The sequence below is a fragment of the Sapajus apella genome, unplaced genomic scaffold (assembly GCF_009761245.1).
Source record: "Sapajus apella isolate SASKATOON/1434 unplaced genomic scaffold, GSC_monkey_1.0 scaffold11, whole genome shotgun sequence".
In the NCBI taxonomy this organism is placed as follows: Eukaryota; Metazoa; Chordata; class Mammalia; order Primates; family Cebidae; genus Sapajus; species Sapajus apella.
The window spans coordinates 28,319,208-28,338,797 of record NW_022436951.1 but is presented as its reverse complement, the minus strand read 5'-3'; the positions used below and the strand labels follow the sequence as shown (position 1 = coordinate 28,338,797).

General features: G+C 39.7%; 1 protein-coding gene across 4 annotated transcripts in view; it reads right to left on the bottom strand.

The window, feature by feature from the left end:
• DNAH5 (dynein axonemal heavy chain 5) overlaps positions 1-19,590 on the bottom strand; it is a 362,294-nt gene that overhangs the window by 21,360 nt on the left and 321,344 nt on the right. For 3 of the 4 annotated variants that reach the window (XM_032279092.1, XM_032279094.1, XM_032279093.1), the window contains 7 exons: positions 18,667-18,788; positions 16,343-16,492; positions 9,280-9,525; positions 7,076-7,295; positions 5,487-5,692; positions 4,365-4,568; positions 1,973-2,188 (listed from right to left, as the gene is read on the bottom strand). In XM_032279092.1, coding sequence (XP_032134983.1) covers positions 1,973-2,188; positions 4,365-4,568; positions 5,487-5,692; positions 7,076-7,295; positions 9,280-9,525; positions 16,343-16,492; positions 18,667-18,788 — 1,364 coding nt within the window. The remainder of the gene's footprint in view (positions 1-1,972; positions 2,189-4,364; positions 4,569-5,486; positions 5,693-7,075; positions 7,296-9,279; positions 9,526-16,342; positions 16,493-18,666; positions 18,789-19,590) is intronic. The other variant, XM_032279095.1, reaches the window with a different exon arrangement.

Here is a 19,590-nt window from a genome sequence, read left to right as displayed (position 1 = left end):
CACACCTCAATGTAATAAAAACCATCTATGACAAACCCACAGCCAACATAATATTGAATGGGGAAAAGTTGACGGCATTGCCTCTGAGAACTGGAACAAGACAAGAATGCCCAGTCTCACCACTCCTTTCTAACATAGTACTGGAAGTCCTAGCCAGAGCAATCAGATAAGAGAAAGAAATAAAGGGCATCCAATTCAGTAAAGAAGAAGCCAAACTGTCACTGTTTGCTGATGATATGATCATTTACCTTGAAAACCTTAAAGACTCCTCCAGAAAGCTCCTAGAACTGAAAAAGCATTCAGCAAAGTTTCTGGATACAAGATAATTGTACACAAATCAGTAGCTCCTCTATATAACAACAGTGACCAACTGGAGAATCAAATCAAGAACTCAGCCCTTTTACAATGGCTGCAAAAATAAAATAAAATACTTAGAAATATACCTAACCAGGAAGTCAAAAGACCTCTACAAGGAAAACTACAAAACACTGTGGAAAGAGATCACAGACAACACAAATATAAACACATCCCATGCTCATGGATGGGTAGAATCAATATTGTGAAAATGACCATGCTGACAAAAGTAATCTATAAATTCAAGGCAATCCTCATCAAAAGACCACCATCATTCTTCACAGAATTAGAAAAACCAATTCTAAAATTCATATGGAACCAAAAAGAGCCTGCATAGACAAAGCAAGATTAAGCAAAAAGAACAAATCTGGAGGCATCACACTACCTCATTTCAAACTATACTATAAGGCCACAGTCACCAAAACAGCATGGTGCTGGTATAAAAATAGGCACATAGACCAATGGAATAGAATAGAGAACCCAGAAATAAACCCAAATACTTAACAGCCAACTGATTTTTGATAAAGCAAACAAAAACATAAAGTGGGGAAAGAACAATCTTTTTAACAAATGGTGATGGGATAATTGGCTGGCCACAGGTAAAAGAATGAAACTGGACCCTCATCTCTTACCTTATACAAAAATCAACTCAAGATGCATTAAGGACTTAAATATAAAACTTGAGACTATAAAACTTCTAGATGATAACATTGGAAAAACCCTTCTAGACATTGGCTTAGGCAAGGATTTCATGACCAAGAACTCATGACCATGACAAATGCAGTAATAACAAAGATAAATAGCTGAGACCTAATTAAACTAAACAGCTTTGCATGGCAAAAGGCACAGTCAGCAGAGTGAACACACAACCCACAGAATGGGAGAAAAACCTTCACAATCCATACATCTGACAAAGGACCAATAACCAGAATCACAATGAATTCAAACAAATCAGTAATTTTAAAAAATCCCATCCAAAAGTGGGCTAAAGACATGAATAGACAATTCTCAAAAGAAGATATACAAATGGCCAGCAAACATGAAAAAAAATGCTCAACATCAGTAATGAGCAGGGAAATGCAAATCAAACCCACAATGCAATAACACCTTGCTCCTGCAAGAATGGCCATAATCAAAAAATTAAAAAACAGTAGATGTTGGCATGGATGTAGTGATCAAGGAACACTTCTACACTGCTGGTGGGAATGTAAACTAGTACAGCCACTATGGAAAACAGCGTGGAGATTCCTTAAAGAACTAAAGGTAAGAACTACCATTTGATCCAGCAATCCCACTACTGGGTATCTACCCAGAGGAAAAAAAAGTCATTATACAAAAAAGATACTTGCACACCCACGTTTACAGCAGCACAATTCACAATTGCAAAATCATAGAACCAACATTCTCAACAGGTTTCCTTATGGTTTATATATTGAAAAGATTACATTACATTCATGGATACAAAACTTCTTTTCCTGGTTCTTTAAGAAGCTGTTTTTTAAAAGAATGTTTTTTAATTTCAGGAAAATTATCTTTTGCCCACCTCTCTTCTTCCTCAGTCTCCCAACAGAAGACATGCAACCGCAGCTGACATTTTGTAAGGATTTTGTCAACTCACTTCAAAGGGGACATAGTCTGGGGGCAGCTTCTCCAGCATATCATCAGCCAGCCGGGCCACCACCGCCTCCCGGGTCTCATTCCCTCCGCCAGAGCTGTCCTTGGGTTGGATGCCTAGGATGATGTCCAGCACGTCCTTGGCCAGCTTGCTCTGGTAGGTGATATCAGCATTGGGGTGGAGCCCAAACACCTCGGGGCTGTCGTAGGCAGGCAAACTCTGAACAATAAACACCCCAGGTAAGCACAGACTGCCAACATAAACACCATCTAAATTATACTATCTTAGGAAACAAAAATCCTTTTATGAGGATATGCATTTACTTAACTCTTATTGGTGTCAAGCTACAAACCTCAATAATTTTTGCAGAAAAGAATCAAAAGTTTCCTTAAAAAAACAATTAACATTGAGAAACATAAACTGGGCTCATAACTCTTTACAGTCTGCACCTGAAACAAAATTTAATCAAAGACAGACTGTCTTGTTATATGATATGTGACACAGAAAGGGAGCTGTGGTTGGTGTTTTGCTTTCTGACAGTCTAATCAAACGCAAATCAGTTGTCCAACCAAATCAATGTTGTATAACTAATGACTATTATGTTTGTAAGATACCAGGAAATGACAGCTTTAGTAATTGTGGTCCAAATAAAGGCAGCAGGTGGGAGTTGTACTTTCCCAGGGAAAAAGAGGCTAGGAAAAGAGAGAAATTGAGAAAGCAGCAGAGTCAGAGAGACAGAGACGGAGTGGGACACAGGCAGAAGCAGGATGAGCTGGGAGAAAGATCCCCCAACCGTTTGAAAACAAGGAAAATTTACTGACAATTTGACACATCTTTCTATGTATGAATCTTATCCTTAACTTAATTATTGGCATACTCATATTTCCCTCTCTTCCTCTCCATCGTTTTATTCCTTCTTGCATAATGTCTTCTTATGAGCTACCGCAAACACACTGTGAGATGGGGTGTATATAAAAAATATATGTACAGGCACCCCTAAATTTATGCCTCCATGGGCACTTTTCCTATTCAGTGCTGATGATTTAAAGATACATGGATTACAGTAAGACAAATATATTTGCTGATTTGAATGAATAAAAGTGCAGAGGTGGTAATATATGAGAAACTCATTACATTTATATATCAAAAAACATGTAAATATACTGATAAATTTAGCCTTCTGGGGCTGTTATGTTTTAGTTTGTTTACTCTGAGATAAATCTTAGACAGACACCAAAGAGACTGCTAAATAATGATCTAATGAATTTAAGGTATAGAGAAAAAAAACACAGTCACCTTGAAAATCAGAATTTTTCCCCTACCTATTTCAAACTGCCTGTGGAAATCTACCTAGGTGTTCCCACTCATAGGCAGGTGATGAACAATGAGAACACATGGACACAGGGAGGGGAGCATCACACACTGGGGTCTGTTGGGGGGGGCCAAGGGAGTGACAGTGGGGGTGGGTGGGCAGGTTGGGGAGGGATAACATGGGGAGAAATGCCAGATGTAGGTGACAGGGGGATGGAGGCAGCCAACCACATTGCCGTGTGAGTACTTATGCAACAATCCTGCATGATCTGCACATGTACCCCAGAACCTAAAGTTCAATTAAAAAAAAATTTACATCTAGGAAAAAAAAAGAGAAATCTTCCTATGCCTTCTTACATCAGTGCTTCTCAACCAGCAACAATTTTGTGCCACCAGAGGACATTTGGCAATTTTAGGAGACATTTTTGGTTCCCGCAACTGGGTAAAGGAGTGCTACTGGCATCCTGTGGATAGAGGCCAGAGGTGCTGCTAAATAGCCTGTGATGCGCAGGCCAGCGCCCCCCGCCTCCCTCAACAGAGAATGATCCAGCCTTGAATGTCAATAGTGCCAAGGCTGAAAAACCCTATCTTACAGGAAGCTCTTACACAAAGCAGGTTCCTGGATGTGCCCATTGGCTGTCCATTAGGCCAGGGTTAAGGAACAGATGTCACGGGATTAGGCAAGTGCATTGGAAAACAGAACAAACTGGGTGTAGAAGCTGCCTTTGTCCTACTGCTGTGGCAGCTGAAGTCTCACAGACAGAGAACTCCAGGGATTTGTGTAGGTCTCCTAGTTCTAAATCTGCCTAGTCTGCCATCTCCTCAAAGAAAATTCCTCCGTGGGGCATTAAAAAAAGAAGGGGGATGGAAACACGATTCACACAAAACACACACTCAGGACAAATGTAAACACTTTAATCATCTGTTAAGTATAAAAATACGAAGAAAGCCTTCACAGCAAAAGCATTAGTATATATCACCATTAAAATTTATTGTAAAAGCAATATAGACAGTGTGCTTAACACCAAAAAGTCAAATGGGTACAGATATTTGCTCTATGCATAAAATTCTGAAGTTGACAAACCTGGATATATTGAAGATAGTTATCCACTGTGCTGCATTTTGGAATATTGTATCCTTGGTAAAAACTGAAATCTGGTCCAAACATATTTTCACTGAACCAAATCTTAGCAAATGTGTTCAACAACCTCTTATCATGGTCATCAGTGACTCTACCTCCATATTGAATCTCTCCTATCATGTAGCGGATGGTGGTCCAGGAGACACCCTGGGAAAATTTATAGAAAAATTATGTGGATCTGACTACTACTACATTATTATTTCCCTGCCAACACCCACATATTCACTTTTAACATTCATTGAGTCAGTCATTCTTCATCAGTATCGCGAAGAGAAAGTGCAGAAAGAAAAGTAAATAGGCAAAGAAGCGTAATTACTCATGTCCATGATTTGAAATAGACTTCCTCAATGCATTCATGTTTTTGTACCTCAATGTAAATAGAAAAGTGTTTGCTTTTTGAGAGTATTGAGGCAGTTCTTTAGAAAGCACACACTTCAAACTAATCTAGACTCCCATTTTCATTTTCTAAGATTTTGAAGAACGAGTCTCCCCACCCATACCCCTGACGATGGGCCCTTTGAGGCTCTCTTTGGAAGGTCAACCTGCCTTTGAGAAATCAAATAAGAGGGCCGGGCGCAGTGGCTCATGCCTGTAATCCCAGCACTTTGGGAGGCCAAGGAGGCGGATCACAAGGTCAGGAGATTGAGACCATTCTGGCCAATATGGCGAAAACCCATCTCTACTAAAAATATAAAACATAGCCAGACATGGTGGCATGCGCCTGTAGTCCCAGCTACTCAGGAGGCTGACGCAGGAGAATTGCTGGAACCTGGGAGGTGGAGGCTGCAGTGAGCTGAGATTGTGCCACTGCACTCCAGCCTGGGTGACAGAGTAAGACCCTGTCTCAAAAAAAAAAAAAAGAGAGAAAATAATAATCAAAACTTGTGCATTTTTTCCTGAAATCAAGAGGCAAGCGCGACCCAAGTTGCTACGACTTAAAGATGACTTTGCAAGCAGAGCAAATTCTCACTCTTATATGATTTACCACGAAGCTAGGAAGCCATGTCACCCTGACGGTCCAAGCCCACAGCCACCGGGGGCACGAGGCAGCAGGCGCAGTAGTACCTTTTTGACATCCATGTCATCCAGGTGGTTTTGGATGAACTGCACAGTGGCATTAAAGTCCGCTTGGTTAAATTCATAGGGGATATTCCACCCTAGAGCACCGAACTTGCGCCTCTCCTGGACGGTGGAGTGCAGGAAAGCCACTGCATACAACATGGGCTTCCACTGGGCCCCAGAGCTCACATCGAGCAGGTCTTGGCTCACACCTGTTGTGGTCAGTCGGGTGAAAAATGTATCATCTCTCAAACATCTTCATTTTCTATTACTTTTATAAGTAATTAATCATGTTTGTAAATCCCTGATATTAAAATTCACTTACTTTGAATTATTTTTATGACACTCATGTGACAATAATAATTTAACTTTTGGGTGTCCAGAGGCCGTTTCTCCCTAAAAAGTCTTCAAAGAGACTTTGAGGAGGGATGGTGCTTGCTAACGTGAGTCAAGTTCCCACCAATCTAGCAAGATCACTTGGGGATAAAATCAACATGGAAGGGTAATGACAGTTCAACTCTCCCACTATTGCTATAACTGCCACTCTATTATTATTACTTATTATTATTATTGTTTTGGGCATACACTTGGGGCATATACTTTTAACTAATTTTATATTAATTAAAATAGTATATACAGAAGCCTACTGCACCTGAGTACATGCGCCAAATAATAATGATTGTTACATATGCATATACTAAATTGTCTACACAATTAAATTTATTTATTGATTTTCTTACTGCCATTATCCCTCCGCCTCTATTTTATCCCGACATTACCTTATAGATTGGCAGGAATTTGAGCCTTGTTAGCAACTCCCCAAAAATCTCTTTGCAGGTTTTCCAGATTGAAATATAATAATTGTATTTATTATGGTTATCAAATATATGATTTTAGTTACAATTTATTTCAATTCTCCTAGAGAGATTCTGTTGTCCCTATTTTATACGTGAGAAAATTGAAACTCCCGTTATTTTAGTGACTCTCACCCAAGAGAACAAAGTATTTTAGCAACAGCAAGGACCAGAATCAGGATTTCTGACTGAAAGTTGAATGTTCATCTCATGACCACAAGTCCCATACAGAAAGCTATGAAGCAGAGGAAGCAACAGCCAAGAGCGAGTGGAACCTCAGCCTCAGTCATGATGGAGGCATCTGGCCATGAGTGTGCTGGCCGAAACCGGATTTTTAACTTAACTAACTTCTGACATATGGCCCTAATGAAAGGAAGGCAGGCCATCACTTTAATTCAGACTCTCCTCTCAGAAGAGACTACTGCACTACTTTAGGTACGGAGCATAAAAATCATAAATGACAAAATTGCTCATTTTTGATGTTAATTATCTCTAGCTGGAGAACATCATGGGCTTAACTAGAGCAGTACTGGGAAAAGAGGCAACTAGAAGGTGGGAATCATGAGCTCTGATGTGTTCACACTGCCAGGGCATATTCACAAAAGAGGACCATCACCTCCTCATCAGATTAAACAGTAGTACTCTTTGCTATAACTGTATCCTAGCTAATCCTTTTATAATATTTTTTAAGAAAATAAGTACAGAAAACTCCTACAGACTCAGAAGTATTTCTGGACTCACCACCATACGTTCTTTTCAGTCCTGCCCGGAGGCCCTGTGGAGGATCGTTGGCAAATCTAATGGACATCTGAAGGAGTGTAATGGGAAACTGTGTGTGAACCTCTGTGGTCATCCAGAGGCGGAACGCGTCATGCACAGTCTCAGTTTCTATGATGATGTCCATCAGCTCATCCATGAAATCAAGTCCCAGGTGGCAATTCTGCAGAAGTGCCCATCCTCCCTAAGTCAACAGCAGTAAACAGAAATTTTTGTGTTTCACCCAAATTCGAAATTACCACATTCTTTAGAAATTAAGTAATTAAAATTTAATAGAACGCCCTAACCACTTCAAATTCATCTAGATCAAAACTAAGAAAACAAAAATGTTCAACTGAGATAAGCTATTCTTTTTAAGTCCACGCATTTAGTCCATGCAGTATACATTAGTATGCAATTGTAGGAATACTTTATGGTTACAATCATCAGTATAATCAAAGTTAAATATAAAAGGACTTCCGAGTAAAGATGGTTGATTGAAAACATCCATTTAACACAGATTCATCCCCAAATTCCACTGAAACTACAATGAAGAAAAATTTTAAAGGCATGAACTCTTAAGGACAATGACGGAATGAAGACATTATCACTAAGATTTAAAAGAGGGTCAAGAAAGTTGAATCCTAAGCTAGCATTTGGGGAAAGCTGAGACGCAACCTGATTTATAGCACATAACTCCCCAAATTCTCAAGAACGGAGGATACAAAGTATCACTGGAAGTAGGCTAAAACATTTGCTAAAAGAGGAAGACTGAAAGCCGAGGCCCCAACATGCTCCTGCCTGCCTTAATGAAAAATTAGAAGTTGATTTTCTACAGAAGGTAAAACAGACAGGGTCTAGACTGAAGGATTTCATCAGTGCATTGAGAGAATAGGTACCACACTGAAACCAGGTGAAAGAACGATTACCTGCTGAATTTTGAGACCTGCTACCACCTGCCTCCCACTAGTTCTCAGATCCTGGCAACAGAGCATACACCCTTTAGAATGTGGAAGAACTTTCCTTGGGAATCTGACCACACTAAGAGCAAGAGCCTTAGAAAATCATAAGCCATATCTTTTGCATGAATTATGTCATAAGTAGAAGAAGATCTTTGTGTAATGCAACTCAGGCAAAATTAGGGCTCATGTAATGATAATTTCCTCAATATCTAATCTATAAAATATTTTTGCTAAAATCATCTACAAGATCCAGATCATCATCTTGAGGTGTTTTTCTACAACCAATTTTAGATCACTGACTAGAGAAGCATGAGTTATTTGTCTTTCAAAAAAAAAAAAAAAAAACACTAGATCTGAAGTCTTAGCAGAGATACACGTAAAACTGGTAATTTAGAGATTTCACATTTCCCTTATAATTTCTTCAGAAATCTGCAGTACTGCTGAATAAATTATCTTAATCTTTACCCTTTGAAAAATTCAATTAGCACCATCCACAATTCAAAACAGAAAGGAAAACCAATATAAAACACAGCAACAACAAAAAGACTTCAGTTTCTCTCTTTTATCCAGCATAGAAGTGAACCTAAGTTTCTTTTTTGTGTGTTTTGCTTTGTTTTGGTTTTTGAGAAAGGGTCTTGTTCTGTCACCCAGGCTGGAGTGCAGTGACTGCAGCCTCTACCTTCCCAGATCCAGTGATCCTCCCACCTCAGCCTCCAAAGTAGATGGAACCTCAGGCACAGGCCACCACATCCAGTTAATTTTTTTCTTCGCAGAGATGGAGTCTCTCTATGTTGCCCAGACTGGTCTTGAACTCCTGGGCTCAAGCAATCCTTCTGCCTTCGCCTCCCAAAGTGCTACAATTACAGTTGTGTGGCATCGTGCCCAGGTGCTCTACGCTTCTTAGGTGAGAACTCTGATGTTCTGTCTTCACCCACAGAATCCCATTTCTTTGGGATTGCCATTATCTGCATTCAATATTTTGTTTTCATCTTACTGAGCAGAGCATCCACTTAGCTATTTTGGGGTAGTTGATTTATTTGGCACATTGCCTCAAAAGTTTTAATGCTAGCTTAAAATTATTTTTTAAAAAAACATGCTATTTAAAAAAAATGGACATAAACAGCATGCATGTAAATTTAAACTCCTAACGATTTGTATTTTTTTCTGCATTGCTATTCCATAACCTGTAACATGAACAGCATGGCACAAAAGTAGACACTATCTTACGTTAGCCATGGTCTGCTGCAAGAGCTTTCGAGCATGGACCTCCTGGCCCTGGCCCATGGACACATAACGGGTTTCTATTTTTAATCTCTTCCCCAAGGCAATGATGGAATCTGTTGGGTCTGAGCCCATAGACAGGAGACAGATGAGCGGCGTCCGAGGATCAGATTCCTCCCACGTCTTCTCCAAGTCTAGAATAACACTTTCAGCATATTTTTCTCCCATGGAGTCCACGATGTACCTGCGGGCCTGCCAAAAACAGCGTACAAGTCAGCAAAAGTCATTCCAACTCTTTCGTGTGGATAATGTAGTGTGGTTTCCAAAATTCATTTTTGCAATTATCCCAACAATGTCCACAGTAACCCTGTCAGGGAAACAGGATAGACTGTTTTTTCATATTTGTTTGTTTTTATCCTCATTCTATAGGTGGGAACACTGTGTTGCTTTCCCAGTACAAAATCAGACAGTGAAAGAAAAAAACAAAGTTGTGTGACTCCTAGTCCGAAACCCATTTCAATATACTGGTCTGAAACCCATTTCAATATATTAGAAAATGAAAACACTTGGAAACTATTGTTTAGGATGCTTTAAGGCAAATATATATACATTTAAATAATCAAGTAAGCAACCCTATCCCTGGAATGTAATGGGTACCGATCAAATAGATAATTATTGAATGACTACTTGTATGAAATGTATTGGATATCTGTTGAATGAATGAATTAGTTTTTAAAGATTTAACCCATAACCTCTCTCCTCATCATTGCTGTCGACCCTTCTCATATTTGGCTCACCCCTTTACTGTTAATTTTGTTTTTGAATGAAATTCATACTTGAAATATCACAGATTTTTGTCAACTTTATTACAACCATAGAAAAAAATTCTGGTAACAACAAGTCCTTTTTCAAATAAGGTAAAAGAGTTGTAATTTATTTTTCAACTAATAAATAAATTTTAAAAATTTTTTTTATAAATTTTATAAAGGTTATAATTTATTTTTTGTAATACCATGATACATGATGGTATTATGAATATGACCCTTAGTCTATATTCTTTGCCTTCTAAATAATTAAATTGCCTCAAAAACATTTTTCCTCCTATTCTGATGCTCTTCTTTCACCTCCGATGGGTAAAACCCAAGCCTCTCTCCCCAGCAGCATTTCCCACAATAATCATTTTCACATAACCTAGGCAGGGGTGCAACATGACCTGTAACTAACCCAAGGACTAAGCAGGCGAGCTCCCCACTCCAATTCCCGTAGAAACAGAACAGCTTCCGGTGGAGCTTCCCTTGAATCAGACAGGTTTCAGGGAGACCTGGACCAAAGGGGAGCTGGGGCTGGTTCAGTCATTATCTTTGACTTTAAAACATCAGAGTTTGATTTTCAGTCAGTAATGTGGGCTCATCCCTCATCGTCGATATCTTGCTATCCCCTATTCATCCTCAAAATGTACCCCAAGAATCTGAACTTACAAATTAATTGGTGTGATGTTTCCCACTCATGTTTGCCCTCTTTGTAGGTTACAGTGAGAGAGAAGTGGCCACCACGGAGGAATCTCCTGGCTTACTATGTCCTCTCTTACCTTGTAAGAGAGGGGAAATGGATGCCAAATGAGTCTAGACTATTTAGTGACTGGCTTGATCTCCTACTTTCTGATTCCACCTGGTGTGTGGAGACTTCTCAAACGAACTTCATCATTCATATAGCCAGGTAAAGGGTCTCTGAAAATCAGTAGTCATGAAATGTCCATCTTCCTCATGAGAATGGAAAACACAAAAAGGTGAGCGTTTCCATTCCCTAACTCACAGCAGCTAATTCAGAAGGAGGTGGGCCTTTTTACCGTGGCTCTCCTCTCCTTCTTTTAAAATCATAATCCCTCCTCATACTGCCAGTTCCCCCATACCAATGGCAGATTAAAAGGCATGCCAATTTTGTAACACAGGATTTCCTGCCTTAGAAACTATTTCTAGATGGCTTTGGGGAAAGGCCTCTGCCTGGTTTCCCAAAGGTCCAAGAAGAGGTGGTCAGGCCCTCCCTGGCAGGGCTTGGCCACCTGCAATGAAATGACCAAACAGTATCTGAGCCCCCCACTCACAGAGAGGCTCACCCTTCCTTCCTCTTTACTCAATGCTGTCCACAGTAACCCTGTCAGGGAAACAAGACGGAGACTATTTTTTCATATTTGTTTGTTTATATTTCCATTCCATAGGTGGGAAGACTGTTGCTTTCCCAGTACAAAATCAGACAGTTAAAAAAACCAAAGTTGTACTAGTTCACTGGCTGGGAGAAGCTCTGAGGAGGTAGATTTCAGTCCAATTGGATTTGAGGCATAGGCATATTTATTTCCATACTTCTCAATACATTCTCTAGGTTGGGCAGATCCAATATCTCAGTCTCTAACTTGTATATAAATACCTACATATTTTTCTGGAGCCTCTGGCAGGTGTTTAATAAGTTTGCCTGACACGTTCTTTGACTTCCCCAAATGCCTACTCCATGTACATATTTAGCCACAGCCACTGAAGCAGGGAGCCTTGTGATCAGGAAGGACTTCAAAGGCTGGACACTGAGGTGTTCCACAGTTGCAGCTGTTTCTCAGCCACATGTACCTCCATCACTGCGGCATCTCTATAGCGCAACTCATCAAGATTCATGTACTTTCCACCCCAGAGTAGTGAGGGGCTCAACATGGCCAATTCCACCATATAACTCAGCATTGGCCTGGTACGGATATTACCATCCAGGCCGTGACCTAACATGCTAGAATACTAATGGGCCAGATGGTAAATATTTTAGGCTTTGGTGGTCAAATTATCTCTGTTGCAACTATTCAACTCTGCCATTGTTACACAAAAGCAGTCACAGACACACAAATAAAAAGCATGCTATGTTCCAATAAAATGTTAGAGACACCAAAATGTGAATGTTATATAATTTTTACATGCCACAAAATATTAGTGTTCTGGCGATTTTTTTCAGGCATTTGAAAATATAATTCTTAAGTCACTAGCTGAACATAAACAGACAGTGGGCCAAATGTTGTTGGCGGGCCCTAGTTTGCCAACCTCTGGAATGGTAACAAAAGGGAAGGCTGCTTCACTTATATCTGGGGAAAGGACCTTTGGTCATAATTCCAGTTCCTGGAGAAGGGACATTCTTAAGTAAGGTCACAGTCATGGCTCAAACTGGCTCCAAGCCTAAAGGTTATAATGAGTCTTGGGTGCAAACATGTGATATGCAAGGATGCTCAGCAATCCCAGGGGAGGCCTCATTGCAGGAGGCATGGATCTGAAACCACACACGCATGCTTTAGAAAGAGTACATTTCTTCATCTTCTTTACTTCAACTTCAACCCAACACCCTGCATTATCTCACTGGGCCAGCAGGACAATAATTCCAGGCATTACTCTCTCTCCCCATCTTCCCAAAGTCTTGGGAGCCCATCCCTTGCACCAGCGTGCCCTGGAGGCAGGCCATGAGTCAAAGGAAATTATTTCAGAGATTCAAGATGTAAGGACTGCCTGCTGGGTTTCAGACTTGTATAGGGCCTACAATCCCTTTCTTTTGGCCAGTTTCTCCCTTTTGAAATGGTAATGTTTACCCAATGCCTAACTACCAGTGTATCTTAGGAGTAAATAATTTGTTTTGATTTTACAGGCTCATAGGTGGGAGGAGATGAGTCTTGGAGAGACTTGGGACTTTGTACTTGATGCTGTAACAAGTTAAGACTTTGGGGGATGGTTAGGAAGAGATGATTATATTTTGCAATGTGAGAAGGACATGAGATTTGAGGGGCCATGGAATAATATAGTTTGAATGTTTGCCCCCTGCAAATCTCACATTGAAATGTAATCCCCAGTGATGGAGGTGGGGTCTGGCAGGAGGTGTTTGGGTCACGGAGGTGAGTCCTTCATGAATGGTTTGGTGCTGTACCCATGAGAGTGGGTGAGCTCTTGAAAGATCTGGTTGTTTGTAAGTGTGCAGCATCTCCCCAACCTCTCTGCTCCTGCTCCCGCCATGGGACATGCCAGCTCCTCCTTCACCTCTACCATGATTGAAAGTTTCCTGAAGCCTCACGAGAAGCTGAGCAGATGCCAGTCCCATGCTTCTTGTAAAACCTGTGGAACTATGAGCCAATTAAACTTCTTTTATTTATTTATTTATATTTATTTATTTATTTATTATTCATTTATTTTGAGATGGAGTCTTGCTCTGTCACTCAGGCTGGAATGTAGTGGCACAATCTCAGCTCATTGTAACCTTCGCCTCCTGGGTTCAAGTGATTCTCCTGCCTCAGCCTCCCAAGTAGCTGGGATTACAGGCTCCTGGCACCATGCCCAGCTAATTTTTTGTATTTTTAGTAGAGACAGGGTTTCATCATATTGGCCAGGCTGGTCTCAAACTCCTGACATTGTGATTCACCTGCCTTGGCCTCCCAAACTGCTGAGATTAGAGGCATAAGCCACCACGCCCAGCCTTATAACTCTTTTCTTTATAAATTACCCAGTCTCAGGCATTTATTTATAGCAATGCAAAAACTGACTAACAAACCATGTTAGATAATTCACATCCTACAACAGATATAAACCTCGGTCCATGACCCCCTCCTCTGGCTCAGGCAGTGCAACAGATTTTAGGAATAGAGCGGTAAACAAATGGCCCAGTCCTTATGAAGCTTGCCCTCCCTCCTCCATGCCAAGATGAGACATACCTTGAGCAAGTAATAGCAAAATAACTAGTTTGAAGGATTTACGACTTGCAGGGTGATATGAAAGCATGAAACCGATTAATGTTGCAGGCATATATCAGAGAAGGTTTCCTTGTGAAAGAAGCATTTAAGCTGTTGCTTGGATGATGAGCGGGATTTATTGAGGCAAAGAGGACAGCTAAGTGGGTCAGAGAATGTGCATTCTCTGCAGAAGGAACATACGCAGAGACCGTGAAGCAGAAAAGAGCAAGTCACTGGCTGCGGACAGAAGGACACCCAGAATAACTCATGTAAGAGTCAATTCAGGTGTGGCAAGCCAGACTTCTGTACAGCCTATCAACCTTTAAAGAAAGCCAACACCCCCCTGGCATGAGTGGAAATGGAAAGCTGCATTTTCCCACATTGCTCTTCACGCAACTCTGCAGAACTTGTTAGTCCCAATATCTGGTCCCAGTGCAGCAGATTCAGCCTGTGCCAACCTCCTTTTGTTGAGGGTATCTTTTTTTTTTTTTTTTTTTGAGACAGAGTCTCCCCCTGTCGCCCAGGCTGGAGTGCAGGGGCACGATCTCAGCTCACTGCAACCTCCACTTTCTGGGTTCAAGCGATTCTCCTGCCTCAGCCTCCTGAGTAGCTGGTATTACAGATGCCCGCCACCACACCGGGCTAATTTTTGTATTTTTAGTAGAGACAGGGTTTCACCATGTTGGCCACGCTGGTCTTAAACTACTGGCCTCATGATTAGCCACCTCGACCTCCCAAAGTGCTGGGATTACAGGTGTGAGCCACCACGCCCTGCCTGTTAAAGATTTTTAAGACACAAATGTGTACCTCTCAGGAGACACACTCTGACAGTGCAGCATTTTTGCAGTCAGGCATCCCGAGATGTGGATAGTCACACTGAGTCAAAATGCAGAGAATAAGAAATGCATATAGCCTGATGCTGCCTTTGGGGAATGGGATTGAATGTGTCTACATTGCAGACCTTCTAATATGCTTCCCAAAAATTTGTCAGATTGAAAATCACAAAAGGATTCTAAAAGGAGAATAAGAACTTGAGAGGAGAGAACATTTATCCAACAGGCCCTCTAAACCTTGTTTAGGATGTGGGCATCATAAGGGCCATGGGAAGATACTGATACCATAGGACTTGAAAAGCCAATGAACGGCGCCATCTTGCATTTCTTGTAACGTGTGAAGGGTAGACTAGAGCGTAAAAGAAGAAACATAGGAGAACAGGTAGGAGGCCATGGCTGTGATAAACCCAGGGATCAGAGAAGCTGGGACGAAGACAAAGTTAAAAAAAGAGAGTTACTTAAATTTCAGCATTGAACCAAATTTAGTTTTCTGTGGAAAAAGATCAGAAAGAGACTACTCAAACATTTCTTTCCACACTGTCCTTAAATAAGGCAACTATTTGACAATTCAGTTGGGCAGGATAAAAGTAATGAAACTGAGAAGAAAAATTGAAAGGAAGAGTGATCTCAGTGCCCCGAATTATGAAACTCATTTTTCTCTTCTCAATAAATCATTGAATCTGGTTGTTTTCATGATTCCACAGTACCTAGGTGGACTTGGAGGTAGTAACTCCATAAGTTTTTAACGCTCCCTCTGGAGAACGAAGGAGAAAATGTCTTATATTCTATTATAAACCCAAGGCTATTGCTACTCCACAGCTTATTTGGAAAAGCCCTTAAGGAGTCAACCTGGGCTGAATACTAGAGTGAAACTTTTCATCATAAAGGCAAGACACAAGTCCTTTGAGTGGGCAAAGTCCCATGATACTAAGCCAGCAAACTAAAGATCTTTAAATAGGTGAATCATCTGGAGGCAGGATTCACATTTAAGCCATATGCAAAATTCAATTGTAAGACAAACTACTGACATCTAGAGCTGTGACATTTTCTGAGGAAATGACTACGGTTTGGGCACACTGTCACTCCCCCAGTCTACTCTTCACCCTAATGCCTTTACGTTCTTCCTGCTTTAAGAAACATTGTTATACTACTAGCAAAATGAAGCAGCCATATAACTTTCAATTGAATATAAAATGATATAAAAGAATAATGCATTACCTTCATATTATACCTATATGCCAACCTAAGAATCATGGTTTTCTCATTTACTTTTATAATAGCAGTTAGGTCAGAAAAAGTTACTAAATCACTTAGCCCAAATGTATATCTCTGTACATTTACTTCTTGTTTACTTTTCCATTTTTCACACAAATTGCTAGAAAATCACGCAGAAGCCTACAAGAAAATTCTCATTGAAATTCACATTTAAATTTTTTTTAATTTAAAATAAATTCTCTTTAAAAATATTCTCTCAATTTTCTCTTTAATATAGACTTTTTACCTGGGCAATGGTTCTGTCAGGACACCAGGATCTAATAAGGAGAAGGTGTCCGAAGCAGTCAAGAGATTTGCCATAGGCGTTTGGAAAAGGTTCCTCTTCTGGGTTTTCCTTATCAAACCAGATTTTCCACATTTTCTCATTTCTTGATATCTGAAAAAAACACGGGACAAAAAAATGTATCATGCTACCCAACAATCTTTCAATAATAGGTCATAGATATTTTTCATCAAATCTCTGACCACTCCAGATATGTGTAAATTATATTCCTTGGCTATTTATTTTATTTTATAGTATAGTACCAAAAAATTTGATAGTCTAAAATCAAATGTGATTTGCTCCAAAGTCAGTCCATATTAACATCAGCCTACAGCTAGCTTTCAACATAGGGAGAGTCCTGGGATGTTTAATTTATTCTACGCCTTTGTGGTAACAAATTTGTAAAGAATACAACAAAATCAATGGAAACTCATTTTCATTATGTCAACGAAGTCTGATTTGCTCCACAAAATCGTCTCATGTCAGGAACCAAATCTCATTCACTTATGTTTCCTCATTTCCCAGGACCACTCCTGACACAAAAAAAGGCATTTAATACATGTTTATTATTGAATGAACAGCTTTTTGATCAATACTCTATTAATCTAGAGTAATTGGAAATATGCCAGTTAATATCAACAGATGAATGACCAGACACCTGCTCCCTCAGGCAACTGTGAAAGAGTAAAAGGGCACAGTACATCATCCTCTGGAGCTTAAAACGCCAAAGATAGGCAGGAATTACATGGTAAGCAGATGAGAAACACCAAACAAATAATGTCTGCAGATAAATATCATCTTATGTTCTCTGATATATTTCCTTTCATTAAGGGCTCAAATGTGTTTCTTGGGATATAATCAAAGGCAAATCATTCCAGGTTCATATTTAGCAAGTACTATGTAAGAACAAAAAATGGTAACTTCTTTCAATCATGAAGGACTACTTAATATTGAGGGATTTCATGCATAAGATATCATCTCCAGAAGGTAGCAACTTCAATATCAATGGTCTGGGCAAGGCCACTGGGGATAACCCTCTTGGGGAATAACCCAGAAGAATGGTTTGTAGCCCCAAGTACATGCTAGTAATAATAAACATCACGAGTTATAAGCCAAAACATAAAAGTATAGCAGAACATAAGTAACTGGTCAAATTAAACTGGGGAAGTCAAGAACTAACTTTAAGACACTTCCTGGTCAAAAAAAAAAAAAAAAGCTTCAACTTGTAAATGAATAAAGCCACCCTGCTGCCAATCTCATTTCTCTATGGTCACCTGATTTTCAAGAACCTGTTTCTTGGTTTGTCCCAATTCAATTTTCTACACCCAACTTCCATGATTCCAGCACATGCACAACTCATCAGAGCTGGTTGATTCTAGAAGGATGAAAGCTTCTAAAGATAAAAGGCCAAGTGTTTGCATGAGACTCATACCCAGGTGCCTAAATCAGAAATGAGAAGGGCAGGAGAGGAAGAAGAAGAAGAGGGAGAGAAACAAAAGGCAAGAACGGAAATTGAGCAATCAGAGGCAGGCTGTTCATATGTATTTTCATTTAACCTCTAGAAAGAAGGAAAAGCCTTTTTAAGTCTATCTAATTATTTAATCTAACTGGATCTATCAGTTTTTCTACTTGTGGACCTTCGATTGGTGATACTAACATCTGGCCCAGGATGGCACTAAAGTTCCTGGGCATATTTCTTCCTGCAATACCATTCTACAAAGAGTGGAGTATGCATTATCAGAGTGTAGGTTAGCTTTGAAGAAGGTCAAGCACATGTAATGCCATTTTAAGAGTGACAATGATAGACTGGACAGGGAAAATGTGGCACATATACACATGGAATACTACGCAGCCATAAAAAACGATGAGTTTGTGTCCTTTGTAGGGACTTGGATGAATCTGGAAACCATCATTCTCAGCAAACTGACACAAGAACAGAAAGCCAAACACCGCATGTTCTCACTCATAGGTAGGTGTTGAACAATGAGAACATGTGGACTCAGGGAGAGGAGCATCACACACTGGGGGCAGTTGGTGGGGGTAGGGGAGAGACAGCAGGGGGTGGGGAGGGAGGGGAGGGTGGGGAGGGATAACATGGGGAGAAATGCCAGATATAGTATGCACCTAAAGTTAAATAAATAAATTTTAAAAAGAAAAAGAAATGTTCATTAAAAAAGTTAAAAAAAAAGAGTGACAATATTAAGAACTCTCTCTCCTCCACAAATATTGTAGAAATCAGAAAGCTGCTCAACATAACATTAGCTTAAGTTGATTTAAAGCACAGTTACCTGATCAAGGATATCTGAAAATTGTCTAAGTTTGCTAAGTTCCACCAAATTCAGCCAAGTCATGTCCAGGATCCATTTTGATGGTTTTGGAGGACAGGTTTTAAGGTCTAATGAGGCACCACCTTTAAAATTAAACATAAAATTATCATATTTTCCTTTCTTCAATGTAAAACAATCTACTTAGTAAAAATTTTTATCAAACTATTTTAATTTCAATTATTTTAATACTTTGACTTTTTTAAGCATAGAAATATAAATCATAGTAAAAACATGCAACATTTAGTACATCAATACGTAATTTTAGAAAAACCCATTTAAATCATCAGTAATACAACTCTGGAACCAGGAAGATGCTCGATTCTGTCACAGCTCTGCCTACAAAAAGTCTGAGACAAGTCTTTTCATTTGTCTGGGTCTCTAATTCCTAATATGTAAAATCAAACCTGTGTCATGATGTATGTGTGTAAAGCACACAAAACAGGATAGAGGACATGGCAGGGGTCACTAACTGAGCAGCAATTGTCAATATTAAGAATTTTTCAATGTTAGCACAAACTAATGTTCAAGAGATAACTTATCTAGAAATGTTAGTAGTACTACATGTATCTGAAGGATTCTCTTTTATAAATCAGTGTATTCCTTACATCCACCTTGAACACACCCCAAGGGTTCCCATGCCATGTCACTTATGTCTGTGGTCATACCATAAGCTAATGACAACAAACATTTCCATTTGTTACTGGCCCTTATCTTTTTGCTGACGATTTACCAAAGCTCATGTAACTCATACAGCTGACAGCAATTTAAGATAAATGACACCTTAAAAATGTTTTTGTTGCCCACTTCAGAAAAATTGAATGAGTAACCAAATTTTAAGAAAGAGTTAGGCAGACTTCTCTAGGATAAAATATACTGTTTAATAAG